At 44.2% G+C, this 22,693-nt stretch overlaps 1 protein-coding gene across 1 annotated transcript in view; it reads right to left on the reverse strand.

Moving 5' to 3' along the window:
* The window catches only part of Tec (tec protein tyrosine kinase), a 105,138-nt gene that overhangs the window by 21,563 nt on the left and 60,882 nt on the right, over nucleotides 1-22,693 (reverse strand). The window contains exons 4-9 of the mRNA XM_057771684.1: nucleotides 9,954-10,058; nucleotides 7,316-7,397; nucleotides 6,557-6,685; nucleotides 4,587-4,627; nucleotides 3,465-3,637; nucleotides 818-883 (exon numbers count right to left, since the gene is read on the reverse strand). Coding sequence (XP_057627667.1) covers nucleotides 818-883; nucleotides 3,465-3,637; nucleotides 4,587-4,627; nucleotides 6,557-6,685; nucleotides 7,316-7,397; nucleotides 9,954-10,058 — 596 coding nt within the window. The remainder of the gene's footprint in view (nucleotides 1-817; nucleotides 884-3,464; nucleotides 3,638-4,586; nucleotides 4,628-6,556; nucleotides 6,686-7,315; nucleotides 7,398-9,953; nucleotides 10,059-22,693) is intronic.

The raw sequence follows: 22,693 nt of genomic DNA on the forward strand, positions 1-22,693 counted from the left end.
CCCCAGCACTCGGGAGGCAGAGGCAGGCGGATCTCTGTGAGTTCGAGGCCAGCCTGGTCTACAAGAGCTAGTTCCAGGACAGGAACCAAAAACTATGGAGAAAACCTGTCTCCAAAATTTAAAAAAAAAAAAAAAAAAAAAAACCCAAACATGTTAATTATTATGAGTCCATATACTGGTTGTAGCCCTTGGGCCTCGCCCAACACTAGGACAATGCTAAGAACTCAGCAAATGTTTTACAAATTTATGATTGAATGAGCTATACTGCAGCTATGAAAATATTTTCAAAGACCACTTAATGGCAGGAAGAAAAATGAACACATAATGCACTCACTGTTGAGTGGAAAAAGAAAAGAAAAATATTAATGTTAACAGAGGTCAACTCTTGTTCATAATATTTTCTTAATAATATTATTTCCTATTTTCAAAGTTTTAAAAAGCTATAATCATAATAGACTGTTGTTTCCATCTGAAAAAAAGAAACAGTGAAACATTTTTAAAGGCCCCTCTGGGAAATGTTGCTCCCTTACCTTGAATGAATAGCCAATGATGTTTATTTCAAATTCAGCTGAGCTGTGAATGTTCAAATGCAGTTCAGCTGTGTTTGCTTATATCATGCCATTCACACACAATATACTCAAGGAAAAGCCATGTAGAGATGAGTCTTGAGTTTTCACTAAGTCAAACAGCAGAATTAAGGCTATTCTGGCACCTTCTAAAGACATTAATGCTATTCCGTAATCATCAAAACGTCTTACATAATTAGAAAAACAATAGTTTCTGGCCATGCGCACTTATAAAGCAAATGACTACTTACTCATATTGATCTAAGTTGTTTGATTTCTTTTCTGTGACATAATTACTTGGGATATATCCTTCACTCCTAGAATTAAGATGAGAAAACAAACAGAAATGACTTCAATTTTTGTATAAGGAAAGGTAACTGATTTTCTAAAGCACATTACCTAAACCCAGCTATCCCAACAATTCAATATATCTACATTGTACGATTCCTTATAATGTAAGTCCATATTTGATTATCACAAAGATTATAGCTGTACAGACATTATTATACCCATTTTCTCATGGGGAAACCAAACCTAGATTAAGACGCTCTCTCGTGTCCTGCAAAATCAGTCAGCATCAGGTGTGAACTTGAACTCTAGGTCTTTCCAATATTCAATGATGCTGGTCAAGACTTTATCATTTCTTGGCATGTCTTAAAGAAACTCATGCATCACAAAATTCTGTGTTGGATGGAGTTACCTGCCGCTCTACTACCTCAGCAAGCTCTTCAGGACAGCATCACAAGGGGTGGTCCATGCCCTCTGCATTGGCACCATGAGGAACTTGTTAAAAAGAAAATTCTCCAGAGATCTGAGTTGAGAAGGCCTATGTGGTACAAAGGAGCTGTCTATTTTCTCCCCAGTGACTCCTCTGTACACTACACTATGGTTTAAGAAACACCTCTATGTTGGTAGGAGCCACAATGCCCATGTAGAATTTAAAAAAAACTAGATACTTTATAATCTTTTATTTGGTACTGAACCTTTAGTAAAAGCTCATCATACACATGTGTGCAACCATTCTGGCCCACCTACTCACATACACGCATCACACACACACACACACACACACACACACACACACGCATGCATGCCCATGCACGTGTGCTTTTCTCAGCAATGACAATACACCAACAAATAGAATCCCAGAATTCCACCTGTTATCTGTAAAACAGTTTCTGACCAAACAGAAGCAGAATTCCTTAGATGAAATGTCAAACTACAGGTCTGATGAGGAAAAATACAAGGTGAACTTGAATTGTGTTACTGAACCAGAAAGCAAAGAAAACGCAATCAGGTCCTCAACTCAAGCGAACGGAATACTCCTATGGATTGAAACCTAACACAAAAGCATTGACAACACTAAGGAAAACCGCCGTTTACCAATGTCACTTCAGTCACCAAGTCATTCTGAAAAATGGTGAGCATTTAGGATTAGCTGTAGCAGCCTTTCATGGAAGAACTAAATGCGCTCAATTAGGAGCCGGTTCCTTAGAGAATTAGTAACAGCTACAGGTGATGGCAGAGTTAGAAAAGGCACCGCTTTCTAATCGCTAAGGCAAGAATGGGTCTAAGTAGCAACCACTCGCAGATGCTAATGTCAAGAGGGGATACAACATGGGAGCTTTAGGAGGTGTCAGTAAGGACAGCTTCTGAACCCTGAGCATCCTTGGCACCATTTACAACATGGCAGCTGGAGATCATCTTTCCCATGATCAAGCGTCTAGCTCCAACCACCAGATTACAAAAAATAAGATGACATGGAGGTATGCCAGACATTCCAAGATGAGGAGAGTATACTTAATATAGATGATGGTTCACTTTATAAGGTAAATAAGCTGGTCTCATCAGATCAAAAACGAAAAGAAGAAAGGACTATTGTAAAACAAAACAAAAAAGACACAGGAGACATATCCAAGTCAGGTGTGGAGGCACACACCAAGGTCACTTCCCTTAAGCCCTAAATTATCTGTACAAAAATGCTTGCTGCATATACATATACATGTGCCTTATACACATGCATACTTATATACACATTTACAAAGAGAATGAAACAGTCAAATAAGAAGTTGTTCCATTATACTGTAAGTAATCAGAGAAAGAGAGAGAGAGAGAGAGAGAGAAAGAGAGAGAGAGAGAGAGAGAGAGAGAGAGAGAGAGAGAACATGGAAGAAGAAAATTGCAATAAACTTTCTTGGGAAATTTTACCTAAGTATAAGAACATTTACCTAGCATGTGTGAGTCTTGGATTTGATCCCAGAATATACATATAAAGAATGGGGGAGAAGAGAAAGAGAGGGGAAGGAGGAAGAAAAGAAGGGAGAAAGGGAAAGGAAGGGAGGGAAGGGAAAGGAAGGAAAGAGGGAAAAATGGAAGATGGAATGGTTTTTTACTGCAGGTAAAATAAAAAAAGTCGTTTCTGCCAAGGTTAAATGATCGGCATATGAGAACTAAGTATAATGTATTCTAACCCCTGGAAGGAAGTAACTGATTAATTGGCACTTCTTGAATGGTCAGTGAGGATACACTTCAGGGCTGGTGAGATGGTTCTGTGGGGAAAGGCAAAAGCCACTCAAACAAACAACCTGAGCTTGATCCCCAAAACCCATGTAAAGGCTGACAGAGAGAACTGACTCCACAAAGTTACTCTCCGACCCCACCTCAGCAGACAGGAACGCACACACACGGGCATACACACACGCGCTCACACACATGTACACCACCAATAACAAAAATAAATTTAAACACTTTAAAATATGTCACAAGGTGCTTCATTCCCAGTTTACTTGAATTTGTGGCCAACTGGGCTAGTCCGCCGTAGTCCATGACAGTGCGCACATGCGTCACTCAGCCCGCCACTGGCATCCACTGAGAGTCACGCACAACGGAAACACTCACCCATACTTATCTCTTGCTCTCCACCAATGGGGGTCATTCTTTTCCAGTATGATATACTCTTGGCCTCTCTCTAGCCTGAGGTCATGTGCTTCGGTTGCTTGGAAATCATACATCGCTACAACAATTTCTTCGGTATTTTCTTCTTCTGGGGGAATTGGTGGAGGAGGCCTTCTCTGTGCAGAGAAGATAACATTGGCAAGTTCAGCTTCTGTTTGACATTGGCCACGAGGCGCAGCAGTAAAATCCTAAGGGACTCCCACATCACCGTAGAGTAAAGCCTCACGTCTAGTCTAACCGCCTAGTGAAACCTGGGAGCCCTCCCATGACAATGTTCGTGGTGTTGGACTTTTTTTTTAAGAGTTTGAGAGTCAAGGGAGGGGCAAGGCCTGCCTTGAGGGTTATAAGGGTTTTGTTTGAGAATTGCTTGTGTGTTTTCAGGTCAGGGATAGTTTTCCAGAGGAGGAGGCAATGACAGCCCGTGAATAAGTACTCGGTAGACTTAGAACCAGGGGTGTTGGAGAACAGTGCATCATGGAGCCTTCAATGGTCTCCCACTCAGAGCCATGTCCACTCCTTTATGCTTTCGGTGCAGAAAGCACATGCTTAGGACCTAACATGTTTCCTCATTTATTCTTAACAACGCTACCATGAAGTAAAGTATTTACTATATAGTAAGTCCTAAGCTACCGCAGAACTAACCCACCCAAAGCTTAGTAACCTACCCACAGGTCTTACTAGCTAAGATGCTGATGGGGTCTGAATTACATGTTATTCCACAGTAGTCCACTCCACAGGCATATCACTAAATCACTAAATCCACTGCATCATTGTTTCATGTTCTTAAGATAGAAGCAGTCCTTTAAAAGGTCACATCTCTCAAATGACTCCTGAAGCCAAATACCAGACGGTAACAGGGCCCCAACTAGAAAAGCTAAAGAACTAAATGGATAGTCTTGACATCAGGAACTACTCAATGAGCTCTAACGCATCTGCTTCTAAGGCGAGAGCAGGAGGAAGCAGTATCGCATGGCTGCACAGTCAACCACAAACCCTCCTAAAGCCCACAGGCTTGAAAGAGCAGGGAACTTAGAGACTTGACCTATGAAGGCGGAGACCACTCACCTTCTTTGTTTCTGGTGCTGGGGGCAGGGCTTTTCTTATACCTGAAAAACAATAAATGTCGATCACTAAGGTATCCCACAATAATTGATGGAGAAGATACTGGTGGTGGAGAATGAGCACCGGGCCAGGGACCACTGCGCCCAACTCCCAACATACACTAACATAATCTCAGCGCTCTCCAGACTACATTGTCCTGGCTCTTCCTTGTTCTTAGGATCAAAATCTAAACTGGAGCTGGGGTCTGGCAGAGTGAGTGTTTAGCGGCGGGAGGCCCTGGGTTTGATCTTTACCATCACAGAAAGACAGAAGAATAAACGCATACATTAGGTTACAGTAGCGCTCCCTTCTCTATGGCTTCACTTCCCGCAATCTGAGCTGCACCCGTGAACCACAGTGTGAAAATACCAAATGGAGCAATTCACCAGCTGTCATTTGTACACGCTTTCGGGAACTGATAAAAATCTCTCATTGTCTGCCTCACACCCTCCCAGGAGGAGTCATCCCTTCGGGCAGCAGGTCCACACTGCATCCACTGTCGCTTTACGATCTCAGCTCTCACATCAACTCTGGTAGTTATCACAGCACATCAACCGTTTTTAACTGAGTGGCGACCCCATTGCAAGAATAGCAATGCCGTCACTCGGATGCACCAAAGAGAAGCCGAAAAGTGGACCCTTAATCTGAAAAGCTGAAAGGTCTTAACTTAATAAGGAAAGAAAAAACAACAAGAATACGCTGATGTCGTTAAAATCTGCAACACAAAGAGAAATTCTGCATACTCACTCTTATATGTTATTAGAGTCATTTTATTTCACTGGTAGGTGTTATAGCTAATCTCTTACTGTGTCAAATTATAAATTATATTTTATGGAGGTACATCTGTATATATGTATCGGGAAACAGTATATACTAGGTTCAGAATGGCCTAGACCCTGGGAGTCTTGGACAGATCGTCTGTGGATAAGGTGAGCACTGAGAAATGTACCAGTCTGTCAGCCTTTCCCCCTACAGATCTTGAGTTTGGTGTGATACATGGTCAGCCAGATGGTGGACACGGATGATGTCCTAATCAAAAGAGTGGGCCATTTTTAGACCCTGTCACTATTTAAAAAATAAAAACCCAAAACTTTCTGTGGGCAGTCTGGATCCTTCCCCCACTCGGTTGCTAAAGGAGCAAGAGCGGCAGCAGAGTTAGAATCTGAGCCTCTACAGCCACCTGCAACGCCACTGCGGAGCCCCGCCTGCCATCTCTGGGCCAGCGGCTTGCCTCTGCTTGACTACATGAGATACAAATAAAGTATTAGCTTTAACTAACTAACTTCTCAGCCATTTCTCCAGCGAGACAGGGTAGACTTAATGCAGATAAGCACTAACTGCAGCCTGGAAGCTGGGGTCTTGCTTGCTAAGGGCTAAGTTAATGTCAGGATTACTACCCCGAAAGATTCAGAGTGGAGGAACTCAGAATCAGAACTGTCCCTGCCCACGGCAACAACCCCGACAAATGGCCATTCTCCCTGTCCCCAGAAGTTGCACTGATGCCGATTCACATGGTAGTCACAATGCAGGGTGACAGCATGGGCTGTCCTATCCTCCTCAGCACTTGTAGCTTTTGGTGTCTGGTTTTCGCTCAGGACTAGGGTTTATAAGGGTCCTGAGTAAGAAATTAACCTCCTGCCCTGAATCTGAGTCTGGGATTATAGGCGTGCACTGCTACCTGTGGTCCACACTTTCAACAGATTAATTTTAACAGGCCTCCCTGTTGTGATCAGAGCTCCCCAGAGAGACCTCGCCTACACAAGGCCCCCTGCTAAGAAACACAATCACTCTAAGATGCTGCACTTACCTTGCATTTGCACTTTTCTAAGCACTGTGCTCTACTTGGTCGGAATCCAAACCCCATCACTTCTCCCAATACCAGAAGGATGCTCATTCTGAGTACACCACAACTAAAGAACCAGACGAATACTTACTGCTCTCAAAAAGATTGTATTTTTCACATCCGGGCGCCAGTTTTTCTGTCTGCCTGCAACACTGGTAACTTCCGTCTGCCCAAAATTTAGGATGATATTTAATCATAATATTGTTGTTGTTCTTTATTTCTATAATGCACAGACACATGAATGGTTAGTGAAGTAACACAAACTAAAGTCCTCTGAGTAACTAACTGTCCGTCCGACTTCTTCCTTGACCAACACGTATATTATGAGAATGCCATTGTGATCTTATATATTCGGCATTCAGAAAAGCGACATGGCTTTCTCTCTGTGTCCCCTTTTACTGGTGAAACACTCATGTGAGGAGAAGTCAATCACTACTACTTCACGGTGGACCAAAGCTACTACCACTGTGTCCCATCAAAGAAAAGAGCACTGGGCGGGGCAAACTGTCCATTTAAGTCTTCACCATGAAACTGTGATTCCGTCCACAACACTGCTTGATATGGGCGATCTCTTAGGAAGTACAACCTCAATTATTATAAAAACCCATGCTCTATCACCTTCAACCACACTGTGTGACAAATGGAAGTATGCTTTTACTAGATAAAAAGCATTCAACTAGAAGGAAATACGATCTTAATGGGAAACTGTCTTCAATGTGTTACCACTTAGCATGCCTGACTGTCCTTGGAGAGACACTCATTATCATTAATTACAAATACAAGAGCTATATTAGTAATATGTCTGATTTTTGTAATTTCCTCAAATTATAGAGAATGCATGGGTTTTTACCTTCTTTTAACTTCTTCACCCATCGGTCCCTGCTTTGTGGACTAGGTGCAAAAATATAAAGTGTGTTAGCATCATGAACAACCTAGAAAAAAGAAAAGATGAAACCAGTGACAATACTTAGACACAGCACTGCTGCAGGTTCTTCTGAGTTCTATATCCAGAACAGCTTTAAGGCTGCTGGCTGAGATGATCTGGTCTCACAGAATGCTCCAGTCAGGACTTGACCATAATCCTAAATTTTACTCCCAATCAGCAGAAAGTAGCCTAGAAAACTACACCCACATTCCCCCCCAAAAAATGGGTTATGGATGTTTGTCTTCGGTGTGTTGGTTACATGTTGTTATGGATAATGGTCAGGAAAAAACCTAAACAAAGGAGATTAGATTCAGGGTCTTGTTTTGAAAAGAAAAAATGGAAATGCTGTGGGATAATGTACACTGTAAAGATTTGTTATTCGTATTGGTTTAATAAAATGCTGATTGGCCAGTAGCCTGGCAGGAAGTATAGAAAGGGCAACCAGACTAGGAGAATTCTGGGAAAAAGAAAGGTGGAGACACAGTCACCAGGCGGAAGCAGAGGAAGCAAGATAAGAATGCCTTACTAAGAAAAGGTACCAAAAGCCACATGGCTAAACACATATAAGGATTATGGGTTAATTTAACTTATAAAAGCTAGTTAATAACAAGCCTGAACTAACAGGCCAAATAGTTTATAATTAATATAAGCCTCTGTGTGTTTCTTTGGGACTGAACCGGGACAGAAACTTCCATCTACCCAGCACTTCCATCTAGCAGAGCCCTTGATACTGCAGGCATCAATACATGATTCCTGAATGGCTGAAAACAAACCCATTCCTTCAGAAAGCTAGTTTCCTTACTTACAAAAACATGTATAATTCTTAATTTCAACATCAAGTGGGGTGTGTGTTTTACAAAGGATTGTGGGATTTGTGTGTGTGTGTGTGTGTTATGTCTAAAAGTCACTTATGAGTGAATACATATTATATTTGTCTCTCTGGGTCTGGGTTACCTTATTCAATTTATTTTTTTCTAGATCTATCCATTTGCCTGCAAATTTCAAGATGTCCTTATTTTGTATTTTTATATTAATAATGAGCCTTGGAAATTAACCTAGGACACCTGCCACTGCTCTCTGACATTATCCCTAATAATCAGTCACGAAGCAGAAGTACCCTGACTAAAACATAATGTATTCTATTATAAATACCTCCCTTTACCAGGCTAGTACCCATTGAACTGAAAAAGTAAACCACTACCTCAATGGTCACAGCTGTCCCTGGCCAAGTTTAATAGATAAACCCTTCCCAATTCATTTCAACACCTACATTTTGGTGCAACTATCCAGGACACAAAATGCATTAAACATGAGCCTACTTCTAAGATACCTGTAGAACTGTATTATAAGACAGAACGTGAGAGGCCATACCAAAGATACTTACTAACAGAGATGTGAAGAGATGTTTTCTTATTTGCTCCATGGTTTTCACACCTTAACCAGCTTTGTCTGCTTTCAGCTCTGAACTAAATAATGAATTTTAGCACCCCAGGAAAGTTATCCTGAATTGGCAGACATATCTGCAAAGAAAAGCTTCGGCCTGGACCACCTCAAAATCTACACTGTTGTTAAAATAATAATTTGTTTAATGTATTAATTTAATGACTCCCTAATTTGGTCTAAACACTTTACAGATGCCTTCTGGCTTAATCTGTATTGTACAGATTAACCTTAATTTGTATTTGTACAAAGATTTCTAAACATACTGCCCTTAATCTGAATAATAAGCATCTAATTTTGACATCTCAGGCAGTTTGGTTGTCTGGGGAGATTCTAGGGTACCAGTCTCCTTCCGCGTATAAACCACAATTCACACCACGCCTGCCCCATGAAAACCTGTAAGAGTCAGATACCCACTTTGTTATGTAGAACTGCAAAGTCAGTCTCTCTCTCTCTCTCCCTTCAGGACACCATTACCAAGGCCTACAGTGCCCATCCTCGCTCTCCCATCAAGCCCAACCATGTTCTCCTGTAGCCTGTACCTAGTTTATCTGAGACTCATTTCCCATCCACTTCTTTCAATGAACTCGCTTTTTTTTCTTCCTAAAAAGTGAGCATCCTTGGCTGTTTTCTCACTTACAAATGTGGTCCTGAAGCCTCTTATGATCAGTGGGCGTCACTTTCCTTGGTCATAAGTGAGCAGAGTAGAGCACGGGATTGCCGTGTTGTTTTAGCAACACACACTGCTACTACTACCTTTTTCCTCAAAAGAAGCCCTTTCATCGCTTTTCTGTTCGAAAGTAAATCGTTCTTGCTACCTTCCAACTGCTCAAGTTCACAGGACTTTGTTGAGCTGCAGAGTTCACTCCTCTACGTTCTGCAGTTCAAATGACCCACAGGAAAGAGCTGGGGTTTAGTGACTCAGGACGGATGATGGCCAGCAGCAGCCAAAACAAAAACAAAGTGGCTGCCAAAGACTCAAGCAGTTAACCAAGAGAGGCAAGGACTACGAAGACGACAAAGGAGTCCAAAAATCAGCCGCCAACCCAGGACAGGAACCTGTAATGTCGAATGGGAACAGGACAGAGGCGGGCACCAAGCGGCTATCAGACTGCCAGCTCACCTGGAATGGGTATTTATTTGGACAAGGAATGACACCATCGTCATTCTTCACTATTTCCACACACTTGATTTTGGAAACATCAATGGATCCCTTCCTGTATTTTTTCTGTGAAAAGAGAAAAAGAGATGTGTCACAGCCACAGGACATAAGAAAGCCATCTAATAATTCTATCTGATGATGAGATTACTGATTCAGAAGATTTACAGCTTCAGAGCAGGCACGATTACACAAAGATAGCCCGGTTGGTAAAGTGCTTGCCTTACAAGCACAAGACTTGAGCTTGATGCCCCAGAAACCATGTGGAAATAGCCAGGCACAGGCAGATGCTGGTAAACCCAACACTAAGGAGGTGGATCCCCGAGGTGCAGTGGGTAGCCAGCCTACCCTGACTGCCAATGGGAAGAAAAAAAAAGGTGGACAGTTAGTGAGAAACGAGGCTATCTTCAGACCTACACACACACACACAGACACGCACGCACGCACGCACGCAACACAATTCCCTTCACAATTATATAAATCACATTTTCCTTACCTGTTAAAAATTATTCAAAATATTAACACTGTGATAGCCATAATAAACACCATTAGATCCTTTCATTTCTAATGATGAACTTGTTCTGTCCTTGCTTAAAAAAAATCGAAACCAAAAACCTCTGAGGCAGAGACCTAGACTCCCTTTCATTGCTGCCCTCCCTACTAGATACAGCTTTTGTTCATCCTCTTGACAATAGTGCTCATTTAAAAAAAAAAAAAAAAGAACAGGCAAAATTAACAGCCAAACCCACAGAACTCCGTTTACTGAGTCACTGACACACATTCTAACCAACTGCACTTCCTCCTGTGTTCATCCTGGATGGAGCCCGCCCCCTCCCCGCTTGGGAGCAGCACAGAGTTCAGGATCATTGATGGGAAGTGAACTACCATACACACATAAAAACTCAGCCTAGACTCTAGTGTGGGAAGTTGGGCTTCCTTATCAACTTCCCAGTCTCCCTGCTCACAGCAGGAAGGCCAGCAGTCTGTCAGGACCCACTCACGCCCTGGAGCACATTAACCTCATACCTGGAAATTCATTCCATGGAAGAATTTTAAAAAAGTGCCAAGATCCAGGAATGTGGTGCATAAAAAACTAACAATAAACACAGTATACAGATAGAAAACATCTCCCAAATACACAACTGAAGCACGGCACACAAGAAGTCTTCTGAAGACTAACGTTACTTTTTTTGGATAAAGAGAAAGAAAGAACACAATTGGATACCCCTGGGATCAGCCACTGAAAATTATTTTCTTTAATATGGACATGATGGCGCAGGCCTGTATTCTAGCTACTCAGATGGCTGAGGCAGGAGGATCAAAAGTTCAAGGACCTGCTGGGGCTATACAGAAAGTTGATGGCCAGTCTGAGCAACTAAGAGTAACCTATCTTCAAAAAAGCGAAAGGAAAAGGCAGGGAGAGGACCAGGGTAGCTCAGCAGAGCCCTTGCCCAGCCTGTGCTAGGCCTGAGGTTCAATCCATGTACACAAGGGAAAACTAAAACGTCAGAGAGAAAATCATTTCATCCGACACTCTGCGGTCTCTCCTCTGGCCACAGCCGTGTTCTGTCCTCTCCACGCTGTGCCCAAGAACCTACACCACATGCTCAATGAGAAGACTCCACAATCCGGACACTGATGGGGGAGAGTCTTCTGTTTTGTGTTCATTTTATTGGTTAAATAAAGAGACTGCCTTGGCCCTTTAATAGGACAGAAAATTAGGTAGGCGGAGTAGACTGAACAGAATTCTGGGAGAAAAAAAGCCGAGTCAGGCAGTCGCCATGATTCTCCCACTCCAGATAGAGACAGGTTAAGATCTTTTCTGGTAAGCCACCTTGTGGTGTTACACAGATTATTAGAAATGGGTTAATCGAGATGTAAAAATTAGCCAATAAGAGGCTGGAACTAATGGGCCAGGCAGTGTATAAAAGAATACAGTTTCTGTGTAATTATTTCGGGTATAAAGCTAGCTGGGTGGCGGAACGCACTGTGTCCTACTACAGGACACAGTGGCGTGGGCCTTTAATCCCAGCACTTGGGAAGTTCAAGGCCAGCCTGGTCTACAGGGTGAGTCCCGGGACAGCCAGGGCTACATAGTGTGTGTATGTGTGGGGGGGGTCACAGCTGCCTAATCCTTTTATTATTCATAATTCTGAACTGGTGTGGGATTATTTTGTGACTTCCGTCGTCACACTAGAACATATATTCTGTCAATGGTTCACTATTTACCCCCACCTTCCCCTCTTTGTTCTTTTTTCCTTTCTCCCTCCCCCCGCATCTTTCCCTCTCTCCCTCACCTCCAGACACTCTAACCAGTCTTCGGTTCGATCCCTGTTTCCTTGAAATTGGGCTACAGCTCGCCTGCCCTCTCCACACCTAGCTGGGCCCTCAGTGCCGCTCTCGGGTCCTGTGCATCTACTCCAGAGGCCACCAGCACTGCCAGGAGGGCCTTCCCCCTGCCTTGCCTTTCCCTGCGGGGACAAGCTTTCATGAGAGGTGCAGAGCCACTCGGGGCAGGCCCTCAGCCCCTCTTTCCTGCACCTCCATGCCTCTTATCTCTCCTCCTAACCCCGTTTCATGGCTGCCGAAAGACTGCAGCTGGTATTTCACAGATGCATTTTGGCCCTGTCTCCCAGCATCCCGTGGGGTAGGTAGGTCTAGTCTCCTCACCTGACGGGTGATGGTGCCATAGCTCACTCAAGCTGAACACAGTCCCTTTGGACCTCTACAGCTGCCAAAGCCCTCTGGCCCCAGGATGCCCCAGCTGCAAGGAGTGGGAGGATCATGGAGTCAAGTCCCAGAGTGGACAGTGGAGATGTTGAGCAGGGAGTTCCCTAAGGGTTCAAGTTCAAGGTCAACCTCTACACAGCTAGTTCCAGGACAGCCAGGGCTACCCGGAGAACAAGCTGCCAAGCTGCCGGGCTGTTCTCCTCCAGGCACTTGCTTCTGCCTCTAGACAGCTAAAACAGCACCTGCCTTGGCCAGCCTACCACTTCATTCTTCCCCTTCCTTCTTGCAGAACTACTGAATGCTCAACCTACGCTTCCTTCCCACCCACTCCCCTGACCACTTGCAACCTGCAACCCCTACAGTTGCCTAGGGGCAACCACAAGAAACATTAGCGATGACCAAGCTCAGCAGACTTGCTAGTCTCCCTCTGTTCTCTGGCCATGGGAGCGTCAACATTCTCTTCTTTAATTGACTCTGTCTTTGGGCCATCCTGGTTTTCCTTCCCTCTTTTCTCCTTGGTTTCTCAATCCACATCTGCCCCAATGTCAATAATGGTGTCAAGAACAACGACAAACCAACAAACAAAAATCACAAACTAAGAAAGGCTCGCCAGGAGTCTTCAAGCCTCACATTATCCTGCACGGTAAGACCCATTTTACAGATAACAAAACTAAGTAGCCCACTCCAGCTTCCCTGTGGCAGAGACTGACACACAAATCAGTGCATGATTCACTAAGGGCGCATATAAAAAAAGATGCTCAAAGGCCAGGTAAGGTGGCTCATGCCTTTAATCCCAGCACTTGGGAAGCAGAGGCAGGCGGATCTCCATGAGTTCAAGGCCAGCTGGTCTGTAGAGTGAGTTTTGGGACAGCAGGGCTATACAGATTAACCCTGTCTCAGAACAATAGAAAGATGCTCTTTTAAAACACTGTGACACCTAGGTCAGACATGGGATAGCAGGAAGAGAAACCCCAGCAGAATGAACAAGTTATGCAAAGAAGATCACATCCTGCATGGCGCTCCCATCTGTAAAAAGGGAATAACAGCAGTGCCGATTCCCATAGGCTCAGTGTGAGAGTTCAATGAGCTAATATTGCAGATGTGCTTAAAAGAATATCTGCCTCAAAGCAACAGACTCGGGATTATTTGCTAAATAAAAAAGCAAAAGCAAACCAGAGTGACTGAGGACAGCATAAGGCAAGACGGAAAGGTGACTAGGGACCTTGTAAATAATCTGCTACACAATTGTCTTGTCAGGCAGGGTTACCCATCCTGCTCCTAGGTACTACATTCACTAACAGGTAGAAGAAGTTGCAAGAGCATCATCCTGCTAACGTAGAAATATCAGAAAGTCCCATGATCCCTCATCCCTAACCCCTGGAGGCAACATCACTGTCCTCGGGAGACCGAGACCATACAGCCAGCTCACGAGCCTTGCAGCAGGAGGGTGTGTTCTGCCTCCAAAATGCCTATCTCCAACCGCATCATCAACCTTGAGCTACTGCCAGCCAGTGTCAGAGGTCGACAGAAAACTGGGGATGACTTGGATAGTGAAATAATTTTTACACACATGGTCTATGAAAATCTCCTAACATGCTAATTAATATTTGGGCTTTTGGATCCAAACATCTTCTAGTAACTGTCTGGTAGCGGAGAGACACCGATCAACACAGACACTGAGAGCCCGAGGACCTGCATTCAGGTAAAATCAGCTTTCTGATTCCATCACAGAAAAGAATTTTAGATAAGCAAGGATGAATCAAAGGTAACAAGTTCATTAAGCGGAAATAATGGGCAACCCAACTTTAAAAGATGATACGCACATATGCTTTAACCTTGAAGAGGCAGGGAGGAGGAGGAGAGAGAACACGAAAGCACGTGTCTGCTTAGGAAGGTTCCACTCTGGTTTCTAGCAGGGATACAGACTCTTGTGTGCCCCTGCTGAAGACCCGGTCTCTTCGTATCTGTCCCTTCCCCAAGGCATTGGAGCTACTGAGGAGCTGGAGGCAAGCGGAGGGTCGGGGAGGAAGGAGACAGCCAGATATGGCTGGCAAGCAGAACAGCCTCACATCAGGCTTTGGGGCTCAGTCACACTGCTCAAAGGAGATGACTTACAGGATTCAAAGAAAAAATGAAGTTTCCCCCATTTTTCTATTCTGTCTCACCACTGGAAGTCTGAGGGGCTGTAGCAATGGCTCAAGAAGGCATTGTTCTAGAAGGGGGCTGTGCTCTGCTCTGCTGCATCCCAGCCTAGGATTCCCTAAAGCCTTGTAATGAAGATCAGAAAATACGTATAGAAATTATTAAAAGAGCACTCAAAATTCCCACCATGACTATTGCTAAGAATGCGGGTGTTGAAGGGTCTTTGATAGTTGAGAAGATTCTGCAGAGTTCCTCGGAAGTTGGGTATGATGCTCGGGGAATCTGTGAACATGGTGGAAAATGGAATCACTGATCCAAAGTCGTAAGAACTGCTTTACTGGGTACTGCTGGGGTGGCCTCCTTGCTAACAACAGCAGAAGCTGTTGTGATCGAAATTCCTAAAGAAGAGAAGGACCCTGGAATGGGAGCGATAGTGGAATGGGAGGCGGAATGGGAGTGGCATGTTCTAATTCCTAGAATAGCATAGCGCTTTTCCCTTATCAATGAACTGTGACAGGAAGCTCAAAGCAGGCTCCTCACAGAGAACTTCTGAAAAGTCCCCTGAAGAGAATGAAGAGAAGGCTGGCTGGTCACTATAACCATGACTTATAGTGTTCCCATTGACAATATATAATGGTTTACTGCTGTCATTGTCCATGCCTACAGATAATTTATTCTGTATTTTTGAATAAAGACATTTGTACATTCCTGATACTGGGTGCAAGAGCCATATACCAGAGTCCTGCTTTCAGCTTGAGTGACCGAGGGCAGTCCTGTTCTGTCAGTCAGGACTGTGGCGCTGTCACCAGACGAGAGGTCAGAAGCAGCCTTTCTGTGGAGCGAGAGTAACTGTACAAAGTAAAGAAGTATCCAACTATGTGACAACCTTTGTGTAATAAAATTTTGTTTAAAGTTAAAAAAAAAAAAAAAAAAAAAGACTGCTTGCTGCTCTTCCTGAGTATCCAAGTGTGGTTCCCAGAACCTTCCGTGGGCAGCTGTCAACAGCCTGTCACTCCAGCTTCAAAAGGACCCGATGTCCTCTTCTAACTTCTATGGAAAACTGCATTCACATGGACATACTTTAGAGTTGTTCCTTCATTGCCTCATTCTGCAGCTCCAGGGCTGTGTGCCGAAGCCTCAGGGGTAGGGTAGAGAGCAGAGGGTTTCTACAAGACTTCACCAGACACCATGGGTGAAAGAGGGTATGATTCCTAATCTGGAGGTGGGTGGGGGTGAGGCTAGAGAAGTTGGGGTTTTTAAGGAAGTGGCATTCAGACCTGGTTTTCAAAGGATAAAGAACAGCTTCTCTGCAGAGAAAACAAAGAAGGTTTCAGGTTGCAAAAAAACAAAAGAACTCTGAGTATTTGGGGAACTGAAAGATATGCACAATGGCTGAATCAGAAGTGTAGGAAATGACCCCCCCCCAAAAAAATAGGCTGTTTGAGACCAAATTAGGCAACGCTCACATACAAGGCTGAGGATTTGGGGTCTATCCTGCTTGAGTCTCAACCGGTAACAAGGAGTGCTAGATAACCAGGCATATCTTCAAAAAGGTAATTATTGTTGGGGATGTACCATACTCAAAGCCATTGACCACTCGCTCACCATATTCTCAGTGCTCACAAGCTCAGAGGACTCTTGCTCCGAAGCTCTCTTGGGCTAAATATTAGCTGTTCTTGCCATACTGGGGATTCAACACAGAATTCAACAGTGCATGAACAGTGGGAAGCACAGCTTAGAGTTTGAGTTGATACAATGAGCCATGACAGAGAAAAGCAAAGGGCAATCAGGTTAGAGAGTGGAACACTGGGAAGGACTTGAGTAACTATTAAACAAGCTGCTGCAGATGTTTGGAAGCAGCTGGAAATGCTTATGGCCACCCTCAGTGTAGATAAATGTTTCCGCTCTTCACAGCACTTCTGCGGTAGGCACAGCAGTGTCTGGTGTCGCCACATCTCAAGGTGCCCCTGGCAGGTCAGGCAGCTCCGAGGGTAAGAAGGCGTGCCACCCTAAGCTACTCACAGGGCACCCAGAGTTACCATCAAGAGTCATGTGCTCGTTGTATGTCTCGTCCCCCCTTGTAACTCTTGGTATGTCAGCTTTTCAAAACCACCCAGGAACCTTTGAGAAGCCAGGGGCCTTGGAAAAGTACTATCAGAAACAAGAAGGGTTTTCTCTCTATGTAGATAGACAGATAGATGATAGATAGATAGATAGATAGATAGATAGATAGATAGATAGATAATAGACAGACAGATAGATAGCTCTTTAACATTTCTTCCAGTAAGACAATTAATTCATTATTTATACTCCACTCCATGTTTTTGTGAATACTGGGGCCTGGAGAGACATAACCAACCTTTTTTCATGTAAATTTTACTTATGCAGCCTTTTTTTTTTTTTTACCCCTGCCCACAAAACTTAAAATGAAGGGGAAGTGAGACTGCCTCACACTCGTTTTAGAATACGCCAAGCTAAAAAGGCTGCCTCAGACTTGGATGTTGACTCAACAGCTAATACACAAAGAACCGCGGCAGTAATGTTTTCTTACGCTGGGGCATAGTGTTCTCTCATGCACAGCCTCTGGGCTTTTCAAAGCTTTAAGTCTCCTGTGTACCATCCCAAAGCACTGCCACTTTATAACCAGCTTTAGCGAGGAAGGTAGATGCCGAGATAAAACAGACCTTGCCTAAAGCCACACGTTACTGAGTGGCAGAAGGAGCTGGAAGTAGAGCGCTGTATCTGAGATAGGCTCACTGGCTGTTATGGTTTGGAAGGTCCAGGTGACAGCACTCCAGGGAAAATATGGAACCTTTGGGAGGTGGAGTCCAATGAGAAGAAGCAGAGGGGCAGACCTTGGGTAGCCTGGTTCCTCTTTCTGTCCCATTAGTCTGGGAAGAGTCAAGAAAGCAGACTCACGTTCTTGCTCCCACAGACCTGAGCCCTTCTAGCTGTCGTGACTTCCCCGTGATAGACTGTATCCTTAAAACATGAGCCATGATACATCTTCCCTTCTTTAAGTCACTTCCTGCCCAGTATTTGGTCAAAACCTATGAGCATATCTGTGAAGGGTTATCTGGATTAGCTAACTGAAGCACAAAGACACTGCCTAAATGTAGGAGACACCATTTCATGGCCTCGGATCCCAGACTGAATGAAAAAAGCAAAGGGGGCTAAGTACTGGATTCCATCACTTTCACAATGTGACCAGCTGCCTCAACCTCCTGACACCATGATGGATGCATGCGAGCTATGAGCCAAATGAGCCTTTGCTTCCTTCAGTTGCTTTTGTTAGGTATTTTCATAAGAAAGAGAAAAGTAACCAGACGGTGTACTCTGTTCTTGAGTGAGAAACCCATCTGTTGTACCCCCAAACATCGAGCTCTGACTTCTTGGCTTTGGGGACTAATGTCACACCCTCCTCCCCATCTTTAGGTCTCAATCTTCTGGCTACAGATTGAAAAGTTCCACCACTGGTTCTTATGAGTCTCAATCTTTATGATTTGTCCCAAATTATCACTGACTTTGGCTTTGGAATCTCTAGACTGTAGATGGCAGACTGTGGCACTTTTCAACTCCATGGTCACAGAAGCTCGTTCTTATAATCAATCAATCATATGTGTATATACACACACACACACACACACACACACATATACACTTTTACCTTACTGGTTCTGTTGCTCTGGAGAGCCCTCACTAACATAAATTATAGTTTACAAATACTCTGGGAAGCTGCCAGTAAATAATGTCTGAGGGGTTATGAGGCTGACTGAATATGAATGAGGCTTACAGAAGAGTAATCACACTGCACTCGTCACCCACATTCAGTCGCCGTGGGCCAGCTACCACGTCAGCCCTGCACACAGAGGACTTCAGGAAGTCCTCACAGTGTTATGAGGACTCTTCCACTTCATTTTACACACAGAGAAACCAAGCCATGGAGAATATAATTCATTAACCCAAAGTCACAATCTTCCCTGACCGAACTCAGTCCTAAATTCTTCAGTGCTATATGCATTTAATTCATTTGCTATCACTTGGTTATGTATGGACAGAGCACAGAATATAAGTGTCTTGTGCTTATATCACTGTGTAGTTATGAGGCCAAAACAAGTTAACAAGCTAAATATGAACAAAAGGTGAACAAAGGGGGGCGAGTAAAGCTGACTATGTATTTGGGTGTGAAAAAATGGTGCTTCTTGGAGCCGAATCCCTCTCTGTAAGAATTCTCTGGGTGCGCACATGCTCGCTCGACTGTGCACCGTGTACGCTCTCCTACCCTTTATCCCAGTTCCAGCTGTGAGGAACCTGTCGGTACACTCACCACAGTCCTACCATTGGGTCCGTCAGTGCCACCACACAGTTTCAGATCCCGTCAGCCTCATTCCTAGTCAGTGTGCTAAAACAGACAAAGCCAAAGAAGCTGCTGACACAGCAGGTCCACGACAGACGCATCCAGAGAATGCAGACCAAAGAAACTAAAAACATATAATAATGTATGTGAAATATAATCACAAAAGAATAAGATATGGATCGCCAACAAAAAAGACGAAATTTACAGCTCCTAGAGCCTGCGGTCCTCAACCCGCATAAAGCCCCAAAGCTTGTGCTGGCATCCACTGCGCTTCATCTGTGTCTATTTCAATCCGCAAACTTGCCCTGATCCCGCCTTCATTTAGTCGTGTTCAAACTACTGACTTCTACAAAGTCACAGACACAAAGTATCACGACAGAGATCAAAGCAGAGGCAATTCGTTGACCTTGGAAATCTCACAAACACATGCTTGCTCAGGTTAAGAAGAAAAGTGTTTGTTATGAAAATTCAAGTTCAATATGGGAAGGATACAGAGGTCCCACCTGCTTGCTCACAGAAAAGGGGGTACATCCTACTAAAAGTCTCAAATAAGCCCCAAAGGCCTATCTATTCAGAAGATAACTTTTTCCTCTTCCACTGGGTGCAGAATTCAAAGAACAAGTCCCAAGCAGTTGCCATTAATTTGGGAGAGTCAGGGAAGTGCTGGGGGACAATGGCAGTTTCTTGTGTCCACTGAAAATAAGGTGATACAGACTCTTCCAGGATCAGAAAAAGCAGAAGAAATAAAACCTAAAGGCTTTTCTAATTTTGTGGTTGATTAATTGTCTTCTTTTAATAAGGATGAGATCTAGTGTAGAGCAAAACCGCCACAACCTACCATTATCATATCTGATAAGTACTCCCATTCTTGAAAGAGAGAAGCGGGGAAAGCTTTACATCAACAAGCTAGTGGTTACACAGAAGAGAGGCTTAATTGTGAAGACTAAGCCTTTAAAAGTAATATTCCTATTGCTGTCCAGGCTCTTGGCGAAGACCAAGTACTATAAGTAATACACAGAATAAAAAACAGGATGTGAAAAACTCAGGACAAAACTTTCATTTCCATTCCTTAAATCAAGAATAATATTCATGTAAGACTGTACCAATGCAGGCAATAACAATTTCTAGGGACACATTTCGCTGTACCTACCTGCTGTGGAACAATCCTTTTCTACACTATGAACATGCATCACTCTCATTGGTTAATAAAAGCTGACAGGCAGGTAGCTAGTAACACTCTCAAAACCACAGGAGGCCTAGGAAGTGTGAAAGCATAAGACACGAGACTTAAGGAAAGTCTCTCATACCTATTTGGGGTCATATTCAGGACCCCAATAAGGCACATGGGAGGACTCATGCCAAAACTTGGCAAATAAAATACCAAATAAAATGGGATGAGAACCTGGTTTGGGACGTGATGAAGGAGGAAGATCGCTAAGGTTTTAAGAGAACAACAGAAATGACCACTGCCCGCCACATTTATTCTTTTCTTCTTTTTTGTTTTCCGACACAGGATCTTGCTCTGAAGTGCTGACTGCCCCGATAATATGCAGAGGGACTGGACTTGAACTTGTGGCCATCCTCCTATATCCGCTTCCCAAGTTCTGGGATGACAGGCTCGGGCCACCATGGCTGGCTTCAACATCTGTTGCTCTCCACAAAGCAGCTTACCTTGACTTCCCCAGGCTTTGCAAATCTTTTCTAAAAGGATGAGTGGCGCCTCATGTGACCGGGCTATTTTTACCCTTCGGGGCTATTTCAGCTCTGTCACACTGACAGCACGGAACCAAAACCAGGACTGATTCATCCAGTGAAGTGAGCACTTCCCAGCCTTCAGTGCACAAGAGCCGGGGACACGTTGGCCAAATGCTTCTCTTCCTTAAGTCAAGCAGTTCAAAGGCAAGTGGATACCAGTCAGGCAAGCGTTAGCGATGGCCTCAGATGCCGGCAAATAGCAACATTAATCCATGTTGGACTCCTATGTAAATACACAATTTTGGCCAGTCAAAAGCGATCAGAGACATACGGGAGTGGCACGGTGTCGTGGCTCTGAGTTTTGGGATCACCCTGCCTGTGCTCGGTTCCTGACTCTGCAACACATTCTGGGACTCTGGGCAAGTTCTTTGACTTCTCTGTTCTTCACTTTCCTCTTCTGTTAAACAGGAATGAGTTTAATACTCACAGTCATGAGAATAAAGTCTGTACTGACTTACAGAGCATATTGCCGCGGTGAGCACTACCCCCAGTAGACGACCAAGGGATGTGACTATGTTCCGTTAAAAGCACCATGAAAATAGTGGGTACAGGGAAGGCGCACCAGCCGGCCTTCTTTCTGAAGTCCCCTGGTCGGGAGGGAGCAGGGCTCTCCACAGCATCGGTAAGAAACACCAGCTTGGACAAGGAGCTGACAGAGATCCATGCGTATGGGTTGAATGGGAAATGTCCCCTAAGGTGTATGTTTAAATATTGGGCTGTGCTGTGTTGAAAGGCTGTTAGAGAAGTGAGTGGTTCTCTACCTTCTTAACGCTGCAACCCTTTAAAACAGATCCTCAGGTTGTGGTGACCCCCAGTCATACCATTATTTTCATATGAAGTACTGTTATGAATCATAATGTAAACATCCAAAATGTGACCCCTACCCCTCTTCATGGGGCTCACGACCCACAGGTCGAGAACACTACTGCAGATCAACAGTCGGGCCCTGTTAGTGACGGTAGGTCACAGGAGCCAGGTCATACCCTGGCCCTGCTTCAAGAACCGCTCTGTGTCTCCTGGTCTGTCTCCCACACACTCCCACTACTATGATGGACTGAAACTACGGGGCCCAAAGTAGATCTTTCCTCTCGTCAGCTTCTGTGTCGGGAATTCTGCACAACACAAAAGCAGTTACTACACCGTGTGAGCCCCGTGCAAGCCACCTGAGCCGTCTTTGATTTTTGTGCTAGCTGAGCCTGTCAGCCAGGAACACGAGTTTTCAGCGTCACGCCACCTCTTTGCACCTTCCTTCTCCACGTGAAGGTGCCCACGCACTTGGAAGAAGTACTGGCTTTCTCCTGTTTATCTTCTGGTAGTCTAATTTTTAGGGCCTCAGCCAGAAAAACTAAAATCAGCAGAGAAGAAGAGGGATTTCCCCCTCCTCTCCATGCTGTATAAGTATTTGTTTAAAAAAAAAAAAACTAAAAAAAGGCTTCAAAGCCCTTCTGTTCCTTCCAGGAGCCAGTCTTGCTTTTCCACTGTGCAAAGTATCTATCATTGAGGAAGTGATGAAGGGAACTGCACTCCTCCATCTCTGCTCCTGCCATCTCCCTGTCTTCTAAGCCACATTGGCAGAGGAATATGGAATATTCCACCAGGCGTGGACATACATACAGCCTTGTGGAGAGGGTGTTTACTCCACTGACATGTGAGGGAACCAACACTCTGAGTTTATTCCAATGTCCACTGTCATTGTCTCCAGCTGGAGAGTGAGAGCAGC

Source organism: Chionomys nivalis, chromosome 6 (assembly GCF_950005125.1).
Source record: "Chionomys nivalis chromosome 6, mChiNiv1.1, whole genome shotgun sequence".
NCBI lineage: Eukaryota > Metazoa > Chordata > Mammalia > Rodentia > Cricetidae > Chionomys > Chionomys nivalis.